Genomic DNA, 21,210 nt, shown 5'->3' on the forward strand with positions numbered 1-21,210 from the left:
AGAATCACTTGAACCCAGGAGGTGGAGGTTGCAGTGAGCTGAGATCGTGCCACTGCACTCCAGCCTGGGTGACAGAGTGAGACTCTGTCTCAAAAAAAAGAAAAGAAAAGAAAATTAAAGTGTACAATTCAGTGGTTTTTGGTATCTTCACAGATGTGTGCAACATCACCACAGTCAACTTAAAACATTTTTGGCACCTCAAAAATAAACCCCACCCTCTGTATTTATCACCCCCAACCCTCCCAGCCCCTGGCAATCACTACTCTACTTTCTGTCTCTATAGATTTACCTATTCTGGACATTTCATATAAGTAAAATCATACACTATGCAGTCTTTTGTAACTAGCTTCTTTGGCTCAGCATAATGTTTTCTTTTCTTTTCTTTCTTTCTTTTTTTTTTTTTTTTTGATAGAGTCTCACACTCTCGCCCAGGCTGGAGTGCAGTGGTGCGATCTCAGCTCACTGCAAGCTCCGCCTCCGAGGTTCATGCCATTCTTCTGGCTTAGCCTCCCCAGTAGCTGGGACTACAGGTGCCTGCCACCGTGCCCGGCTAATTTTTGTATTTTTAGTAGAGACTAGGTTTCACCGTGTTAGCCAGGATGGTCTCGATTTCCTGACCTTGTGATCTGCCCGCCTCAGCCTCCCAAAGTGCTGGGATTACAGGCATGAGCCACCGTGCCCAGCCATCTCAGCATAATGTTTTCAAGGTTCATCCATGTGTGGCATAGATCAGCACTTCATTCCTTTTTATAGCCAAATAACATTCCATTCTATGGATGTACCATATTTTGTTTTGTTTTGTTTTGTTTGAGACACAGTGTCAATCTGTCGCCCAGGCTGGAGTGCAGTAGAATGATCTCGGCTCACTACAACCTCCGTGTCCCAAGTTCAAGCGATTCTCCTGCCTCAGCCTCACGAGTAGCTGGGATTACAGGTGTGTGCCAACATACCTGGCTAATTTTTAGTAGAGGCAGTGCTTCACCACATTGGCCAGGCTGGTCTCGAACTCCTGGCCTCATGTGATCTGCCTGCCTCAGCCCCCCAGAGTGCTGGGATTACAGGTGTGAACCACCACACCCAGCCACCATGTTTTGCTTATTCATTCATCAGCTGATGGACTTTTGGGTTGTTTCCACCTTTCGGCTATTGTGAAAAATGCTGCTATGAACATTTGTGTAGGAATTTTTGTGTGGATATGTTTTCATTTCTCTTGAGTATATACCTAGCAGGGGAATTTCTGGGTCATATGGCAACTCTACGTTTAACCACTGAGACACTCAGGTGGGTTCTTTCTTCTTTTTTAATTTTTTTGAGATGGAGTCTCGCTCCATCACCCAGGCTGGAGGACAGTGGTGTGATCTCGGCTTACTGCAACCTCCGCCACCTGGGCTCAAGCGAGTCTCCAGTCTCAGCCTCTCAAGTAGCTGGGATTACAGGTGTGTGCCACCACACCTGGCTAATTTTTTTTTTTTGTTCTTGTTTGCTTTTGTTTTTGTTTTGAGATGGAGTCTCACTCTGTCGCCCAGGCTGGAGTGCAGAGGTGCCATCTTAGCTCACGGCAACGTCTGTCCCCTGGGTTCAAGCGATTCTCCTGCCTCAGCCTCCCGGGTAGCTGGGATTACAGGCACCTACCATCACACCCGACTAATTATTTTGTGTATTTTTAGTAGAGATGGGGTTTCGCCATGGTTGGCAGGCTGGTCTCGAACTCTTGACCTCAGGTGATCTGCCTGCCTCGGCCTCCCAAAGCATTGGATTACAGGTGTGAGCCACCATGCCTGGCCTAATTTTTGTATTTTTAGTAGAGATGCGGTTTCACCATGTTGGCCAGGCTGACCTCAAACTCCTGACCTCAAGTCATCCACCCACCTTGGCCTCCCAAAGTGTTGGGATTACAGGCGTGAGCCACCACCGCTCACAGCCCCATCTGGGTTTCTGATGGTTGTTGTTTCTTCTCCATATTTCTTAGGCCGGTCAACATTGAGCCTGCTCCCGATGACAGCTCTGGGAGACTGGACATTTTCCTCCACTGCAGTCAGAAATGTAACAGTCAGCTCCTGCATGTAAACCCAGCACTTTGGGAGGTCGAGGCGGGAGGATCACCTGAGCCGGGAAGTTCGAGGCTGCAATGAGCTATAATCATGCCACTGCACTCCAGCCTGGGCGACAGAGAAAGACTCTGTCTCAAAAAAAGAAAAAAAGGAATATAACAACCACAAGTTCCCCTGTTCCACCTCTGACAAAATCCTTAATATTGGATACTTGGCCACCTTGCCATCAGCTGGCAGGTACCTTTAATAGCTTTCCTTAGTCAATTGGTAAGTAGCCACTGAATGCTGACCTGAAAGCACCTGATCGATTTATAGACTATACTATGGCAGCCATGAGAACACACCCTTCAAATCTCATAGAGCAGCAGCTGATTTTTTTTTTTTTTTGAGATAGAGTCTTGCTCTGTCGCCCAGGCTGGAGTACAGTGGCATAATCTTGGCTCACTGCAGCCTCCAACTCCTGGGTTCAGGCAGTCCTCCCATCTCAGCCTTCCGAATAGCTGGAACTACAGGCATGCACTACTATATGGGCTAATTTTATTTTATTTTTTTAAATTTTTAATTAATTAATTAATTTATTTATTTATTTTGAAACAGTCTTGGTCTGTCGCCCAGGCTGGAGTGGAGTGGCGCAATCTGGGCTCGCTGCAACCTCTGCCTCCCGGGTTCAAGCGATTCTCCTGCCTCAGCCTCCCAAGTAACTAGGATAATAGGCACCTGCACCACGCCGGCTACTTTTTGTATTTTTAGTAGACATGAGGTTTCACCATGTTGACCAGTCTGGTCTTGAACTCCTGACCTCATGATCCACCCGCCTCAGCCTCCCAAAGTGCTGGGATTATAGGCGTGAGCCACCACACCCGGCCTATCTTTTTATTTTTATTTTTTTTAAGAAACGGGGTTTCACTGTGTTGCCCAGACTGGTCTTGAATTCCTGGACTCAGGTGATCCACCTGCCTCGGCCTCCCAAAGTGCTGGAATTACAGGCATAAGCTACCGTGCCCAGAGCAGAGAGCTGATTGGCTGAGAGCCCCTCCCAGCATTCAGAGGCTGTGCTGCCCATGGGCTGCATCCAATCATGATTTAGCATCCCTGTATCGAGAATGTGAAGGCAGGCTGGTCTTGGGAGCCCGAGGACCCCTCTAAAGAGTAACTTTGGCTGGAATAGCCCCCCACAGGCTTGCCAAATTTTCCCCAGAAGTGCATTTGCAATCTAAGACGACACTGCCACCCATCAAACATTCCTTCCTCCTTCCCTTACTCAGCATCACACCTGCACTCCCAGCCCCATTTCCTGTCACAGACACATCTAATATATTTCCTGCAAATCCTGTCTTGGCAACTGCTTCTCAGAGATCCTGGACTAACACACTGCTAACTTCCCAACAATTCACTAAACTTGATGCAAATCAATCCCAAATAACTAAGTTTCTGCCAGTTTTTTTTTTTTTTTTTGTTTTTTACATTTTTTTAGAGACAAGGTCTCACTTTATTGCCAGGCTGGGGTAGAGTGGCTATTCACATGTGTGATCATAGCGTATAGAAGCCTCGAACTCCTGACCTCAAGCCATCCTCCTGCTTTAGCCTCCCGAGGAGCTGGGACTACAGGCACGTGCCTCCTGTGCCCAGAACGTCAGCTTGTTTTGAATATACAATTTTGAGGTCAGGCTCAGTGGCTCACACAGGTAATTCCAGTGCTTTGGAAGGCCAAGGCAGGAGGATCGTTTGAAGCCAGGAGTTTAAAATGGGCTTGTGCAACATAGGGCGACCTCATCTCAAAAACAAAAAAAGTGATCCAAGATTAATATAGACTGAGAAATCAGTTTCATGTGAATGAAAGCAGAAGGGTCAAAATTTGCTTATTGCCCTGCTTTGAGCATTTTACCATTACAGTTTTCACACAGGGTCTAGTGGCAGAGGGCTTGGTGCACACCAGGTGGTTTTGAGAGTGCCATAAATTTAAAAAAGAAAGAAGGCTTGGACTAAAGCCCGGCCTTATACTAAGTCTGACAATGCGGGGGGGATCAGGGAAGCCCAGGTGCTATCAGGGGAGCCCTTGAGGAAGCCGCAGCCTGCTGGAAGCCCTCCTCTCTTTCCCGGCAGCACCAGCTCCAGCTCCAGCTCTGTTTACCTGCAGATGGCGACTGCATTTCGGGCGGGGGCAGTCCAAGTCCCTGAAGCACTGCTTTCTCTCCTAGAACCTGAGTCTTGAGGCATCATCTGGGCTCACGCCCTCTATGAGGCATAAATCTTCTCCTCCTCAGACACCAGCTGAGCCGGGAGATCTGAACAGGCGATGAGTTTGCAAGATGGTTCAACAACTATGGACATGTGGTGTCCTCACAGGAGTCCTGTGGGCTGAACGGCAGCCGCCCCTCCTTCCACCCAGCACAATACTTGGTTTGTCCCGCTCACTCTAAATCTAGGCCTTCAATGAATGTTCAGTCCTTGATGAGGGAGTTCTGTGGAAAAAAATAAATGGGAAAGGAAGGTTGGAGAGGCCTTTATTAGCTTAAGGGGCAGTGGAAGGTAAAAGGGCTGTGACTCCTGGTTAGCTTTTTTTAAAATTGTTTTTTGTTTTGTTTTGATTTTTTTTTCTGGTAGCTTCTTTATCTCAGTGTTTTTTCTTTTCCTTTCCTTTTCTTTTTTTTTTTTTTTTGAGACAGGGTCTCACTCTGTCACCCAAACTGGAGTACAGCGGTGCAATCATAACTTACTGAAGCCTTGACTTCTGGGGCTCAAGCAATCCTCCCACCTCAGCCTCCCTAGTGGCTGGAACTACAGGTGTGCACCACCACGCCCGGCTAATTTTTGTATTTTGTTGTGGAGGCAGGTTTTCGCCATGTTGCCCAGGCTGGTCTCAAACTCCTGGGCTCAACTGATCCCCTTGCCTGGGCTTCCCAAAGTGCTGGGATTACAGGCATGAGCCACCATACCTAACTCTTATCTGAGTTTTTGTAACAGTTTGACAAGCGAGCTTGTTGTTGGAAAATTGTAAGAGTCCTGGGAATTTCCCTGGGGCCTGAGGAATGAAACACTGCTCTACAAGGGGAGGCTTTCTGTCCTCGAGTTCAGGGTTTAGGGGCTGGCTGGAGGCCTTGGGTAGAGATGAAGGCCCAGTTAGGATTTCCTTCACTGGAGTCCATCATTGATGTGTGCCTTGACTGGGGGTTGCCTGCTAAGAGGGCACGGAGCACAGAACCTCCACTGACACCCCTGCAGTTCTAGCAGGAAGCAGGACTTGGTGGCCCCACTTACTCCCTACAGGATAGGAAAAGAGGGCAGTGCCCTGGTGAGGAGCTGTACAGGGGGTCCCTCAGGATGCTTGCTGAGAGGGGTGGGGAGGGCACAGGACGTGCCGGGACCCCGCTGGGAGCTAAGCCCTTCCCAGCTGATTTATTTTTAGGACCGGTAATGCTCGCCTGCGTGTGCCTCGAGCTTCAGAAGGCCCAGGAATCAACCCCGACAAATGCCTTTTTGTGCTGTGTTCAGTAGAGATAAGATTAAAAAATAAATTATAGAGGGCAAAAAACAGTGGTTTACTCTCTTTACTGGCATTCAAGAAACTTCTTCGGTTTGATAGGCTTTAAGCTTCTTCCCAGATTTAAAATGCTGTGATTGGCACTAAATGGACCCTATCTCTGCCCAGGAATTCTGGCTTCTGGCTGCAAAGCCTTTGGGGTCCTTGCAATGGGGCAGGCATAACCTCCCATAGTCCCTTCCTCAATCTTCCTTTCCTGCCTCGCTCTTTTTTTTTTTTATTTTTGAGACAAGGTCTCACTCTGTCACCCAGGCTGAAGAGCAGTGGTACAATCATGGCTCACTGCAGCCTCAACCTCCTAGGCTCAAGCGATCCTCCCACCTCAGCCTCCCAAGTAGCTGGGACTACAGGCACACACCACCACGTCCAGCTAATTTTTGTATTTTTTGTAGTGATGGGGATTTGCCACGTTGCCCAGGCTGGCCTTGAACTTCTGGGCTCAAGCCATGCTCTCACTTCAGCCTCTCAAAGTGCTGAGATTATAGGCTTGAGCCACCATGCCCTCCCTGCCTCTCTCTTCTGATAAAGGAAGCCCTGACTTTGGAGTCCTTCCCTGTGGATCACGTCTGATAAATCTAGTCTCTTGTTCATCTGCTCTTTTATTTATTTATTAAAAAATTTTTTTTTAAAGACTAGTAAAGTGCAGTAGTGAGAAGTGGGGAAAGGGTAGAACAAGGAGTTTGACCTGTAACTGACTGTGAACAATCAATTGAGGTAACTCCTGACCTTCGGACCAGCCTCATCAGCCCTTCTGAATGGCTCCTCTCAGTTTCTTCATCTGGAAAATGTGAATCGTGCATGACAGGAGGTGGGTGGGGATTTGTAGTAGAGAATTCTCAAGGTCTCTCCCGGCTCTGACACTTGGGGACCCAGGGAGTCTACCAAGGGCAAAGGCATCACCCTAAGTGCAAGTTTGTGTGTGGGGGTTTATGAAATAGTTAAGATGAAGTGCCCATCCTCAAGGAGTTTGCAGTTGAGTAGCTCAGAGGCATGCATAATAAATCTCAGGTAGGCCCAGTGCGGTGGCTCATGTCTGAAATCCCAGCATTTTGGGAGTCCGAGGCGGGTGGGTCATGAGGTCAAGAGGTTGAGACCAGCCTGACCAACATGGTGAAACCCCATGGCTACTAAAAATACAAAAATGAGCTGGGCGTGGTAGCGGGCGCCTGTAATCCCAGCTACTCGGGAGGCTGAGGCAGGAGAATGGTTTGAACCCAGGAAGCAGAGGTTGCAGTGAGTCGAGATCACGCCACTGCACTCCAGCTTGGGCGACATGGCGAGACTCCATTTCAAAAAAAAAAAGTAAATAAATAAAATAAAAATCAATCAATCAATAAATCTCAGGTAGATATCCAGGAAGTGAGGCATATCAGAGTTCATCAGAATTCCAAGGAGATACAAGATTCCTTCTGGAGGCAGAGGGGGTTGGTGAAGGGGATAAAGTAGGGTTCCTGAGTTCCTTTCCGAGGCCAGTGGCGCAGATGGTTTTGGCTTCCCAAACAAAGAATCCCAGTTATTGCCCAACTTTGATCCTGGCAGGCAAGTCTTCCCCTACCAGGCAGCCACACTCACACCTTCTGAATTGGTGGCTCATTAAATCTTTTTTGCCTTCTTAATCACACTGCTAATAATACTTATTTTTGTTTTTTTTTTGAGACTGAGTCTCACTGTTGTCGGGTCAGGCTGGAGGGCAATGGTGCGATCTCAGCTCACTGCAACCTCCACCTCCCGGGTTCCAGCGATTCTCCTGCCTCAGCCTCCCGAGTAGCTGGGATTACAGGCACCTGCCACCACACCTGGCTAATTTTTGTATTTTTAGTAGAGATGGGGTTTCACCATGTTGGCCAGGCTGGTCTCGAACTCCTGACCTCAGGTGATCCACCCATCTTGGCCTCCCAAAGTGCTGGGATTACAGGTGTGAGCCACCGTGCCCAGCTAATAATATTTATTAATATAATATTACCGGCCGATAATATCACTGGCCAGGTGTAGTGGCTCACGCCTGTAATGCCAGTACTTTGGAAGGCCAAGGCGGGAGGATCACCTGAGCTCAGGAGTTCGACACCAGCCTGGCCAACATGGTGAAACCCCATTTCTACCAAAAATAGAAAAATTAGCCAGGCGTGGTGATGGGCACCTATAATCCCAGCTCCTTGGGAGGCTGCGGTAGGAGAATTGCTTGAACCTGGGAGGTGGAGGTTTCAGTGAGCCGAGATCGCGCCATTGCCCTCCAGCCTGGGTGACAGAACAAGACTCCATCTAAAAAATATATACACATATATAGAGAGGCCGAGACGGGTGGATCATGAGGTCAGGAGATCGAGACCATCCTGGCTAACCCGGTGAAACCCCATCTCTACTAAAAAATACAAAAAACTAGCCAGGCGAGGTGGCGGGCGCCTGTAGTCCCAGCTACTCGGGAGGTTGAGGCAGGAGAATGGCGTAAACCCAGGAGGTGGAGCTTGCAGTGGGCTGAGATCCGGCCACTGCACCCCAGCCTGGGTGACAGAGCAAGACTCCATCTCAAAAAAAAAAATATATATATATATATATGTGTATATATATATACATTTATTATTAATATATTTAAAATTCGTGACTAGTTTTTTCCATTCATGATCTCATCTATTTCTCACAACAGGGCTTTGCTTAGGTGGGTATGAATATGATTACAGACAGGAAAACGGAATGAGAAGTTGAGTGACTCGTGGCAGGCCCCAGAGCTAACCAGAAACAGGAATATTTGAACTTGAGTTTCCGAGAACATCTTCTTCCTACTCACATTTCTTACTCATTGCAGAAATGAGAGAACCCAGTGAGGAGACGAGGTGACAAGGGCACAGAATCTTGAATGTCTTGAGAGCAGGTGGAGGAGAAGAAAACATGGTAGGAGTCAGGCTAGGAGCATGGATTTGGGCCAAGGCAGGACAAAAAGCCAAGGTTAAGGCTGGAACAGCTCTCCCTGGGAGTGCCTGAACAACAGATTAGGATGACTGAGCAGCAGGAAAGATCAGAGGGAGAACTGCCTATGAGACAGGCTCCTCAGCGAAACTCCCATAGGGGTGACACCCCTGGGGCTTGAACCATAAGCCCTTTGAGGGCATTCTAGCTTGGCAGCTCTGGGGTCCTGTGAGTTCTGGTGCAGCTTCTAGGGCTGCACCTCATCCCAGTCACCTGTCCAGTTACTGAATTCCATCTTCTTCCAGCCACAGAGGAGAGAAGCAGTGGAGTGCTGTGGTGAGAATGCAGACTAGGCCATTGGGTGACCTGGGTTTGAGTCCCGGTTTCTCCTCCACTTCCTAGCTGTGACTGTGCACGACGATTCCCCTGGTCCCTGGTTCCCTCATCTGTGGAACGGAGCTATAGCAGTTCTTACATAAGTCTAGGTATGGTGGCTCACACCTGTAATCCCAGCACTTTGGGAGGCCGAGGCAGGCGGATCACCTGAGGTTGGAAGTTTGAGACCAGCCTGACCGACATGGTGAAACCCCGTGTCTACTAAAAATACAAAATTACCCAGGCGTGGTGGCACATGCCTGTAATCCCAGCTCCTCGGGAGGCTGAGGCAGAAGGATTGCTTGAACCCAGGGGGCTGAGGTTGTGGTGAGCCAAGATTGAGTCACTGCTCTCCAGCCTGGGCAACCAGAGCAAAATGCGTCTCAAAAAAAAAAAAAAAAAAAAAAAGTTCTTGCTGGGGTTGAAATTATACATTAAAAGGCTAGTTGCACTAAACCGTCACAAACAGGAGCCATTATGATAATGTAGCTACAAACCATTTGTGTTTTGGTTCATGTTGTTCCCAAAGTGCCTTTTCTCTGCCTCTCAAATCCTTCCCACACTTCAAAGTCAACAAATGCCAAAAATACAACAAAAATGTGGAGGCCACAGACAATAGTGGAGTAAGAGCATGGTCTTGGGAGCCAGCAGCCTGGGCTTGAATCCTAATCTCTGTCAACTTGGGCAAATTTCCTCATCTGCAAGTGGGGAAAAGATAGAACCTGCCTTAGAGGGTCATTGTGGAGATATGAGGAGTGAACGAGTTAATATTTGCAAAGCACTTAGAACACTGACTGGCATGCCGTAGGTGTTTTACTGGCACATGATTGCCGCTCACTGCAACCTTGGCCTCTCAGGTTCAAGTGATTCTCCCGCCTCAGCCTCCTGATGACAGGCACACTCCACCATGCCCGGCTGATATTTTTGTATTTTTAGTAGAGTGGGGGGGGGGGTTTCACCATGTTGGTCAGGCTGGTCTTGAACTCCTGACCTCAAATGATCTGTCTCGGCCTCCCAAAGTGCTGGGATTACAGGCGTGAGCCACCCAATGTTACTGTTGGCTACTTGTACATGGGCCTCATTTGCCCTCTGCTTGCTTGAACAACAGGAAACACATTCAGCCCATCCTTGAGTCTAGTCCACTGCCTGGTTCATGTTTGGTGCTCATTAAAGTGTCTAGATTGAAATCAACCAGGAGACTGGCCTGCCACAGTGGCTCACACCTGTCATTCCAGTGTCTCTGGGAGGTTGCTGCAGCAGGATGGCTTGAGGCCAGGAGTTTGAGACCAGCCCGGCCAATATAGCAGTCAACAAAGCGAGATCTATCTCTACAGAAAAAAAAAAAAAAAAAATTAGCCAGGCTTGGTGGCATGCCTGTAGTCCCAGCTATTCAAGAGGCTGAGGCAGGAGGATCACTTGAGTCCAGGAGTTCAAGGCTGCTGCAGTGAGCTATGATCGTGCTACTGCACTCTGCTTTGGGAACAGAGGGAAACCTTGTTTCAAAAAAGAAAAAGAAGGCTGGGCACGGTGGCTCACGCCGGTAATCCCAGCATTTTGGGAGGCCGAGGCCGGTGGATCACTTGAGGCCAGGAGTTCCATACTAGCCTAGACAACATGGTGAAACCCCGCCTCTACTAAAAGTACAAAAATTAGCTGGGCGTGGTGGCGGGCACCTGTAATCCCAGCTACTCGGGAGGCTGAGGCAGGAGAATCGCTTGAACCCGGAAGGTGGAGGTTGCAGTGAGGCAAGATCCAGCCACTCACTCACTGCACTCCAGCCTGGAAGACAGCTCCGTCTAAAAAAAAAAAAAAAAAAAAAAAATTGTAGTAATAAATTGCTGATTGGGGCTGGGAGAAGGACAGGCAGTGACGAGAATTCGCCCCTTTCTTAAATATTTGAAGGGTCCTAGCGTTTGCTTCCTTGTTGGAGGCCCAGAAAGCACTGACTTGACGTGTGTGAAAGATTGTAGACAGAGACGGGATAAAGAACCCCGTGCTGGAAAAAGAGCAGGCTCTGGAATCAGCAGGGTCACGGGCAGTTTCCTTTCGTGTAAACTAGGAGTAAAAAGATCAGTGTCCCGCCGAAATGAGAGAGTAATAGTAAAAACTACTATTTACTGAGCACTTCCAGGTACTCGGTAAGTATTTATGATCCCATTTTACAGATGAGGCTGGGAGGTTTCCCGACCTGCCCGAAGATACAAAGCAAGTAGTATGCACGAGTGAAGACTCGAACACAGGTCTGTGAATCAATCTCTGTGTGGGGATGGGAGCGGTTCCAGCGATAAGAGCCACTTAATCTGGCCGAGCCGTTCGAGAGCAGGGCAGCAGCCACTGGAGTGGCACCGCCCCTAGAGCCCGCCGCCCTCCGCCCTCCGCGTGCTTACGTGCGCTCCGTGACCGCCGCGGCCGACGTGGGGCTGGCGAGGCAGGACGCATGCGCTCTGAGTTCCGGAGCGCGCCCCTTCCCGTCTGGGGCCGCGGAGCCAGGATGCGGCGCATGCGCACACCTGGCGGGCGGAGAGGGGTCCAGAGCAAGCAGAAAGATTTGGGCGAGACTGTGCGCGGGAGCCAGGTCGTGCGGCGCGAGCGCGCAGGCGCGGCAGAGGGGGCGGGCTGCTACTCCGGAATCTGCGAACCGCAGTCGGTGCCGCATCCTCAGCCCGCCGCCATGGCCGCCTACAAGCTGGTGCTGATCCGGCACGGCGAGAGCGCATGGAACCTGGAGAACCGCTTCAGCGGCTGGTACGACGCCGACCTGAGCCCAGCGGGCCACGAGGAGGCGAAGCGCGGCGGGCAGGCGCTGCGAGGTGCGGAGGGGCCGGGTGGGAGCTGCGAAGGGCCGGGTGTCCCGCCTCGGAGGCCGCCTGGCTGGCGTCTGCGCCCTCCCGGAGAGGGCCGGCACCTTGGGCAGCATCTCTTTAGCAGTTTCGTGTGTAGTTGAGAAGATGAATCCAGAAGGTAGAGTCGACTTGTTCAAGGTCACGCCGTGGAGCGTGAGGGACTGTGCCGGGGGAGGACCCAGGGCGGTCGCCCCGCAACCCTTTGCGCTCCCCACGACACCGCTTCGCAGTTTTCCCGTTCTAGTCTCGACGTTTAATAAGTCGGGGACAGGCCGGGCGCGGTGGCTCACGCCTGTAATCCCAGCATGTTGGGGGGCCGAGGCGGGTGGATCACTTGCGGTCAGGAGTTCGAGATCAGCCTGACCAACATGGTGAAACCCCGTCTCTACTGAAAATACAAAATTAGCCGGGCGTGGTGGCGCACTCTTGTAATTTCAGCTACTTGGGAGGCCGAGGCAGGAGAATCGCTTGAACCTGGGAGGCAGAGTGCCGTGAGCCGAGATCGCGCCATTGCACTCCAGCCTGGGGAACGAGACCGAAACTCTGTCTCAGAAAAATAAAAAAAAACAATAATAAGTCGTGGACAGTTTGCCCTAATGGAGCCATTTGTGGCGGCCAGGTCTTTTTCAGATTCCCCCAGCGCCAGAAACGGTTGGTACAGTCAGGGGCTCCTGGACGAGGACGCCCTGTGCCTTACAGCAGCTGTAACTAAGGCTTCTCAAGAGGCGGCTACGGATCCTAGCGGATCGGCAGGCCACACAGCCTCGTCCCCAGCAGTAGGTGGAGTCCCCAGGGGTGCCTAACAAGCCTCAGGACACCAAGAAATCCGCGTGGTTGTGTAGGACTTTGCTGTTCAGTAGCATTCCACAAATAGTGTGTCCAAAACGCATCCGTAGATATAACTGAGTGAATGAATGGTTTGAGTTGCTCCTTCTACCCAATAAAGTAGAAAAGATTTTATCCTCCTCAGCCTTCCTAGGCCCCTTTATAGTTGGGAAAAGTGAGGATGTGGAAAGATGACTTGTCCAAGGTCATGTCTTATTCCTAGTCCAGTGTCCTCACCCTAGTTCTGGGTGAAGTAACAGGTAGGTGTTAGGAACCGGTAGGCTTTTGGCCAAGGACGCTGGGCAAAGGTGGAAGTGGCTGTGAGATAATGCTTGCCTATCCAGGCTTGCCCCCACCCCAGTCTGCTCTTTGTGGTTTCGGAATGCTAATAAGGAAGCATTTCCTGCTGCCGGCAATGCCAAGAATCCCTGAAGAGGTGCTTCCACTGATGATAGGGGCAGATCCTCCTTTGCTCCCTTCTCACCTCTGGACAAAGAAGCAGCCATTCACAAGGGTCATTGATGAGGCACAGGTATTTGGCCTCAGATTGCTCTCCTAGCTTCTTGCCTTCACTGTACTATCCTCAAATGAAGCAAAACGCGGGACAGTCTGGGAAATGTAAACCTCTGCGGGGTGGGTGGGCAGGGGAGTGAATGTTTCAGATGGCCTGGTGTGACCTCATCTTTTAGGAGAGGCTGGGAAATGGAAAGTGCTGGTAAAGGAGGCCATTTTCTTTAGCTCTGTGGCAGGAAGAACTGTATCAGTCTGTGGTGGTTTCCCAACAACTAGTCCACGTTAAACCATGTTGTCTCTATTTGAGACTGATCAAATAGTTAAACTTGTAATCTCTAAAATAACAGATCCTATTTCAGTTTTAAAATAAATGTTAGCATTAAATTAAAAAGTTAACAGTATAAAAAATTAAAATATTTAACAGTTTAAAAGGTCGAAAACATATAAATAATTCCTCAATGCTTTAAGTGATAGGGTTTGTGCAGTCCTGAATCTGATTTCAGGAGAAAGCTAGTGAGAACTGAGTTTCCCCATGCATCCTTACTGCTAAGAGAGGGATGGCCTGGGGGAGGATGGAGTCCACACCACAGTGTCCACTCCTACCCCTGTGAGTGTCCCTAGGCTATGTTTTACTTTGATGGGCAAGTTAAAGGAAGAGACTTTATGCTCTGATCTTTCAGGTTCTCTGTTAAGAGTCCTAAGCAGAACTTCTTTTGTCTTCAAGGTCCTATTTATGTGTCCAACGTGAGCTGCCTCATTGCAAGTGGAAATAATTGCAGTAAAACAGCCTGAAGCTCTCCAGCATGGGGGCTGAGGCGAGCACTGTGGGTATTCACTTCCGGGTGACTCAGCCTTTTGTTGGGGAGCCATTCCTCTCCTTACAGTTAGGAAGGTGACAGTAAGTGAGTCTACTAGGACTTGTCTGGCGGCTCAGTGATGAGACCTGTTTTTTCTCTTGTGGGTGGTGTGAGTTTTCCTGGTGATTAATTTCCCCCAGCCCTCACTCAGTAAGATTGAGTTCTTCTTGGCCTCATTCTCATTTGAATGACTGGCAGGAAAATTCACTTCTTTTTTTTTTTTTTTTGAGATGGAGTCTGGCTCTGTCGCCCAGGCTAGAGTGCAGTGGCCAGATCTCAGCTCACTGCAAGCTCCGCCTCCCGGGTTTACGCCATTCTCCTGCCTCAGCCTCCCGAGTAGCTGGGACTACAGGCGCCCGCCACCTCGCCCGGCTAGTTTTTTGTATTTTTTAGTAGAGACGGGGTTTCACCGTGTTCGCCAGGATGGTCTCGATCTCCCGACCTCGTGATCCGCCCATCTCGGCCTCCCAAAGTGCTGGGATTACAGGCTTGAGCCACCGCGCCCAGCCCGGAAAATTCACTTCATGTTTTATTAGTTACTGTTGCTAACCTCAATATGAAGCAATATCCAGGCAAGTTTGTGCTGAATTTCTAAGAGGGCCTTCTAGCCTCATGGAGAAAAACAGGAATGTTTTCTTGGTCATCAAGGAAAGTGCCGTCTCCCCATTATGGTGGGAGGGAGAGTAATCTTTCATGAAACAAAATCAATAAGACTGGTTTTTTTTTTTTTTTTTTTTTTGCGCGCGACAGTGTCTTGCTCTGTCGCCCACGCTGGAGTGCAGTGGCGCAATCTCGGCTCACTGCAAGTTCTGCCTCCCGGATTCACACCATTCTCCTGCTTCAGCCTTCTGAGTAGCTGGGACTACAGGCGCCCGCCACCACGCCTGGCTAATTTTTTTTTGTATTTTTAGTAGAGACGGGGTTTCACCGTGTTAGCCAGGATGGTCTCAATCTCCTGATCTCGTGATCTGCCCGCCTTGGCCTCCCAAAGTGCTGGGATTACAGATGTGAGCCACCATGCCCGGCCAAGACTGATTTCTTGTAACCTATTCGTTGGGCCAACATAACTCTTGCCACAATAACTACTGTGTATAGAACACATATTCATTGATGAATCAGATAGTGCACAACACTGGGTCTGTCTTTAGTGAGTGGCTTCTCCTGAACTTGGTTTAATACTTAAGTAGGTATACTCTTCTGAGGGTACTTGGGATTAGGCTGGAACTTTGACTACAGTAGAGAGAAACCATGGATTAGAGTTTGTGACGTGATTTCCATACTCCACAGTGAATACAATTTCATACAACAAACAAATACAATTGCAAACAAATACAAAAACAAAATACAATTTCATACAACAAACTGAAGTTTTTTTTTTTTTTTTTTTTGAGACGGAGTCTCGCTGTGTCGCCCAGGCTGGAGTGCAGTGGCCGGATCTCAGCTCACTGCAAGCTCTGCCTCCCGGGTTTTTACGCCATTCTCCTGCCTCAGCCTCCCGAGTAGCCGGGACTACAGGCGCCCGCCACCTCGCCCGGCTAGTTTTTTGTATTTTTTAGTAGAGACGGGGTTTCACCGTGTTAGCCAGGATGGTCTCGAACTCCTGACCTCGTGATCCGCCCGTCTCGGCCTCCCAAAGTGCTGGGATTACAGGCTTGAGCCACCACGCCCGGCCAACAAACTGAAGTTTTATCAGTACAGGAAGACCTCTTCCTGTGTCCTGATTGGGACTTAAATCCTAATTTTCTTGGATCAGAGTTCTAGTAAAATATCTATTAGAAGTGACAGTTCCCAGCCTGGGCAACATGGTGAAACCCTGTCTCTACTAAAAATACAAAAATTAGCTGGATATGGTGACGTGTGCCTGTAATCTCAGCCTACTTGGGAGGCTGAGGCAGAAGAATTACTCGAACCTGGGAGACGGAGGTTGCAGTGAGCCGAGATCGTGCCACTGCACTCCACCCTGGGCAACAGAGTGAGACTGTCTCAAAAAAAAAAGCCAGGTGTGGTGGCTCACGTCTGTAATCCCAGCACTTTGGGAGGCTGAGGTGGGCGGAGTTCGAGACAAGCCTGGCCAACATAGTGAAACCCCGTCTCTACTAAAAATACAAAAATTAGCTGGGTGTGGTGGCATGCACCTGTAGTCCCAGCTACTTGGGAAGCTGAGGCAGGAGAATCGCTTGAACCTGGGAGGCAGATATTGCAGTAAGCTGAGACCACCCCATTGCACTCCAGCCTGGGTGACAGAGTGAGACTCTGTCCGAAAAAAAAAAGTCACAATTCTAACTGAAATATAAACATCAGGATCCTTGAGGAAATGGGGATAGCTAGAGATGGTGGTGAAAAGTTGGATTCTGGAGTCCCACAGCATGGGTTTTAATCTCTTACGTAATTGCTGTGACCTTAGGTAGATTGCAAGGATAAACAAAACAGTTGGCCAAATACTTTGTTTTTTTGGCCAAATATTGTCATTTGGACTACTTGTACAGGAGATTGATAAGGAAGAACATTTTGGCTCAGAGTAGACCTCGTTAGCTTATCACTTTGAACTTCTGATTTCCAGATGCTGGCTATGAGTTTGACATCTGCTTCACCTCAGTACAGAAGAGAGCGATCCGGACCCTCTGGACAGTGCTAGATGCCATTGATCAGATGTGGCTGCCAGTGGTGAGGACTTGGCGCCTCAATGAGCGGCACTATGGGGGTCTAACCGGTCTCAATAAAGCAGAAACTGCTGCAAAGCATGGTGAGGCCCAGGTGAAGATCTGGAGGCGCTCCTATGATGTCCCACCACCTCCGATGGAGCCCGACCACCCTTTCTACAGCAACATCAGTAAGGTATGGACAAACAGAGGTTTGGTCACTCTGCCCAGGATCAGGGGCTTTTAGTAGTGTCTGCCTAATCTCACTGAGCTTGTAATTAATGATAAAATAGTTAATTGTAATCCTTCTCCAAGGAATGACCTTCACTTACTAGAAGATATGGTTGATAGTTTACTATCTCCTTTTTTGTATTTCCATTGTCAGATTTTATAAAAACCTGTGAATGTGCATGGGCCAAAATTAATACATCATGAAATCTTTTAACAGATGTAACTGTTAATAAGTGGTGAACTCAGATTCTTTATTGCTTAGGATCGCAGGTATGCAGACCTCACAGAAGATCAGCTACCCTCCTGTGAGAGTCTGAAGGACACTATTGCCAGAGCTCTGCCCTTCTGGAATGAAGAAATAGTTCCCCAGATCAAGGAGGGGAAACGTGTACTGATTGCAGCCCATGGCAACAGCCTCCGGGGCATTGTCAAGCATCTGGAGGGTATGTATGTGTTTTCAGAGGTGCCTTCAAGGCAGGATAAAGCAGAACTGCTGCCAATCAGGGACTTGGTAAAAAGGAGTCTAGGAAAGGGCTGGACTTGTTAACAGCTTTAGAGGTGGTGTAGATTGACTTCTGGTGAAAAAACACCCTCAACCCTTGTTTCTCAAAATGTGATCTGCAGAATAGTGACAGCTGGACCCCCTGGGAACTTGTTATACTTGCAGAACCTCAGGTATCACTCCTGACCTATTTCAGAATCGGCATCTATTCCGCAGGTGATTTGGATACATATTAAAGCTTGAGAAGCTCACCTCTAGATTGGAATTGTCAAATGAAACTGCTAGTAAAAATCCTCCTTAGCTGGCCAAGCACAGTGGCTCATGCCTGTAATTGCAACACTTTGGGAGGCCAAGGCAGGAGGACCACTTGAGGCCAGAAGTTTGAGACAGCCTGGGCAACATAGTAAGACTGCATCTCTAAAAATTTTTAAAGGCCAACCACAGTGGTTCATGCCTGTACTATCAGCACCTTGAGAGTTCAAAACCAGCCTGAGCAACAAAGCAAGACCTTGTCTGTACAAAAGAAAAATGAAAAATTGGCTGAGTGTGGTGGCTCAAGCTTGTAATCCCAGCACTTTGGGAGGCCAAGGCAGGCAGATCACAAGGTCAGGAGATTGAGACCATCCTGGCTAACACAGTGAAATCCCGTCTCTACTAAAAATATAAAAAATTAGCCAGGTGTGGTGGCGGGCGCCTGTAGTCCCAGCTACTCGGGAGGCTGAGGCAGGAGAATGGCGTGAACCTGGGAGGCAGAGGTTGCAGTGAGTCGAGATCGCGTCACTGCACTCCAGCCTGGGCAACAGAACAAGACTGTGTCTCAAGAGAAAAAAAAAAAAGAAAGAAAAATGAAAAATTAGCTTGATGTGGTGATGCTCACCTGTAGTCCCAGCTACTCAGGAGGCTGAGGCGGGAGATTGCTTGAGCCCAGCAGTTCGAGGTTATAGTGAGGTACGATTGTGCCACTACATTCTAGCCTGGGAGTAAGACTTTGTCTCTTTTTTTTTTTTTTTTTTTTTTTTTTTGAGACAGAGTCTTGCTGTGTCGCCCAGGCTGGAGTGCAGTGGCCGGATCTCAGCTCATTGCAAGCTCCGCCTCCCGGGTTTTTACGCCATTCTCCTGCCTCAGCCTCCCGAGTAGCTGGGACTACAGGCGCCCGCCACCTCGCCCGGCTAGTTTTTTGTATTTTTTAGTAGAGACGGGGTTTCACCGTGTTAGCCAGGATGGTCTCGAACTCCTGACGTCGTGATCCGCCTGTCTCGGCCTCCCAAAGTGCTGGGATTACAGGCTTGACCCACCGCGCCCGGCCAAGACTTTGTCTCTTTAAAAAAAAAAAAAAAAAAAGGGAAAACATATATAAAATATTCTCCTTAGTCACAACCAGGCACAACTTTACACATGAATCTCAGTTTGCATCTTAAATTGTTTCCTCCCCGAGGACCTAGAGGCCTGTGTGTGCTAATTTTTGGTTGGATGGACTATATGGGATATTTGAGATGTGTACAGTCTTGCTTCACTGTGGGCTTCTAGACCTCACTTTGGTAGATACCTGGCCATACACCTTGCTGTAGTTTATTGGTGGTTTATCTTGTATACCTTTTCTGGCTTTTCAGTTTAATGGCTGAGAAATAAGTATGGCGGGGGCCATTCCCTGGGTTCAGAACTACTATAAAGATCAGAAAGAGTATCTTACTTTAATTTCTGTCAAAGTCCTTTGTCCCCTGGAGGACAAAGAGTAAACCTGGAGGGGTGATGTGGATTTATGTCTTGTGTGGCTGATGATGGTGGATGTTTTCAGGTCTCTCTGAAGAGGCTATCATGGAGCTGAACCTGCCGACTGGTATTCCCATTGTCTATGAATTGGACAAGAACTTGAAGCCTATCAAGCCCATGCAGTTCCTGGGGGATGAAGAGACGGTGCGCAAAGCCATGGAAGCTGTGGCCGCCCAGGGCAAGGCCAAGAAGTGAAGGCCAGCGGGGAGGATACTGTCCCCAGGAGCACCCTCCCTGCCCGTCTTGTCCCTCTGCCCCTCCCACCTGCACATGTCACACTGACCACATCTGTAGACATCTTGAGTTGTATCTGCAGATGGGGACTGGTGGCTCCCATTTTCATTTTAGCCATTTTGTCTTCTGCACCCACTCCCTTCGTACAATCTAGTCAGAATAGCACTTCTAGAGCACAGGTTCTCAGTCCAAGCTGTGGAAAAGCTCCCCTTATCCAACAGAGTTTAAAGGTAGTAACTTGGGTTTTTGCGAGTTGTTTACTAAGGACTTGTGGGGAGGAATCATGCTAAGCCATGACCAATGAGGAGAAGCAACAGAGCCTCTCTGTCCCCAGGAGCCAGTCCTCTGCTCTTCTGCAGTCAGGCCACTGCCTGGGGGCTCTAGTCATTCCAGTGGAAGATGATGTAACCTGCATGGTGATGTGACAACTGTTTCCTCCCTGACCCTAGAGGACCTGGCTCTAGAAGTTTGGGATCAATCCTGAATTTAGTTATGTGTTACATTTACTTTTATTAAAAAAGTATAGTATATATAAATAATACAAAACAGTAGCCCTTCTGGGGTTTCTTGTGGCGGTTGAAATAGTCCCACATGTGGTCATCAGAAAATAAGCCATTCCTCATACCAGTATGGGATCAGTTCCTTGACCTCTGAGGGGCAGGAGTGCTTCCTGCTGTGTGTGTTAGAATCCCTTCCTGCCTTGTTTCATGGCAGTGAAACGCCCCTTGGTCCTGTCCAAGTGTGTCTTTCACTGATTTCCGAATCATGTTCTAGTTGCTTGGCTCTGCCACATGGGTCCAGTATTCACCTGAGCATAACTGTACTAAATCCTTTTTCCAGATCAGTATAATAAAGGAGTGATGTGCAATAGTTTCTTGTGTGATGTGGAAGAGCTTATCTGAGGAAACCTTAGCATTTAACTTGAAATGTCTCCCACTACCCTAGTCCTTGTGTGGCAGTTTGTTTTGGGACACCCAGTCACAACTTTACATGGTTGGTCCAAAAATGACACATCTCCCTGGGCTTTTCATGTCAGCCTGGTGAGCTGAGGTGGTGGTGGGAGGCCCTCCTGGCCAAGCCCTCCATTCATGTTACCCCCTGCAGCTCTTGCTTGGTGCTCCCCTGACTGGAAAGTCACTGAAACTCCATTGTATCCTCTTTAGAGTAAATAAAGTCTGCTGTTTTTTTTTTCTCTTTTTGAGACAGTCTCACTCTGCCGCCCAAACTTCAGTGCAGTGGCACAATCTCAGCTCACTGCAGCCTCTGCCTCCAGGGTTCAAGCAATCCTCCTGCCTCAGCCTCCCAAATAGCTGGGACCACAGGCTTGTGCCACTATGCCTGCTTAATTTCTGTATTTTTTAGTAGAGACGGGTTTTTGCCAAGTTGCCCAGGCTGGTCTCGAACCAGTTTTGGCCTCCCAAAGTGCTGTGATTACAGGTGTGAGCCACCGTGCAGGCCTCAGAATTTTTTAACCGTTTTACCAACTTGAAAACTTAAAAGATGACCTCAAAAAGTGACAGTGCAGTGGAAAGGAGTATAATTACATTATAAACACAATTGCCTTCTCTCTCCTTTGAAAAGATCACTGGAATACAAGAAATCCATAAAGCTGGAGAAAGAACATTCCCTTTTCCTTCTGGTGGGAGCAAGTAACACCATCTGTTGAGCTCCTAATGCTCCTCTGCCATCCACTGGATGAGGGATATTACATACGTTAGCTCTAATCTTAACCCACGAAAGGGCTGGTAACTCCTGTTTAAGGAAGAGGAAACAGGCCCAAAGAAACATGTAAAAAGCACCAAATGTCACACCACTTGGTACTGGGGCTGGGATGGATATTACTAGTTCAAGCAAATCAAGGTTCTAAGATTTAAATACTTTCAAGCATCTTGCTTTTCAATTTTAGATTTTCATTTGACCTACACAAT

The 21,210-nt window shown here is 48.6% G+C and overlaps 1 protein-coding gene across 2 annotated transcripts; it reads left to right on the forward strand.

Annotated features, from left to right (window-relative positions):
* Positions 1-11,422: 11,422 nt before the first annotated feature.
* Positions 11,423-20,152, forward strand: PGAM1 (phosphoglycerate mutase 1). Of its 2 annotated transcripts, none has more exon segments than NM_001195655.1 (4): positions 11,423-11,678; positions 16,467-16,741; positions 17,039-17,219; positions 19,074-19,614. In NM_001195655.1, coding segments are annotated over 4 exon segments (765 nt in total). In that variant the 5' UTR covers positions 11,423-11,539; the 3' UTR covers positions 19,244-19,614.
* Positions 20,153-21,210: the final 1,058 nt, after the last annotated feature.

Source organism: Macaca mulatta, chromosome 9 (assembly GCF_049350105.2).
Source record: "Macaca mulatta isolate MMU2019108-1 chromosome 9, T2T-MMU8v2.0, whole genome shotgun sequence".
NCBI lineage: Eukaryota > Metazoa > Chordata > Mammalia > Primates > Cercopithecidae > Macaca > Macaca mulatta.

Excerpts from the sequence above, each read along its gene's own strand:
- PGAM1 (XM_077945219.1), top strand. The coding sequence starts at position 13,058 with ATGAGGCACAGGTATTTGGCCTCAGATTGCTCTCCTAGCTTCTTGCCT. Across the intron at positions 16,742-17,038 it reads TCTACAGCAACATCAGTAAG|GATCGCAGGTATGCAGACCT; the intron begins GTATGGACAAAC and ends TTTATTGCTTAG. Across the intron at positions 17,220-19,073 it reads CATTGTCAAGCATCTGGAGG|GTCTCTCTGAAGAGGCTATC; the intron begins GTATGTATGTGT and ends GGATGTTTTCAG.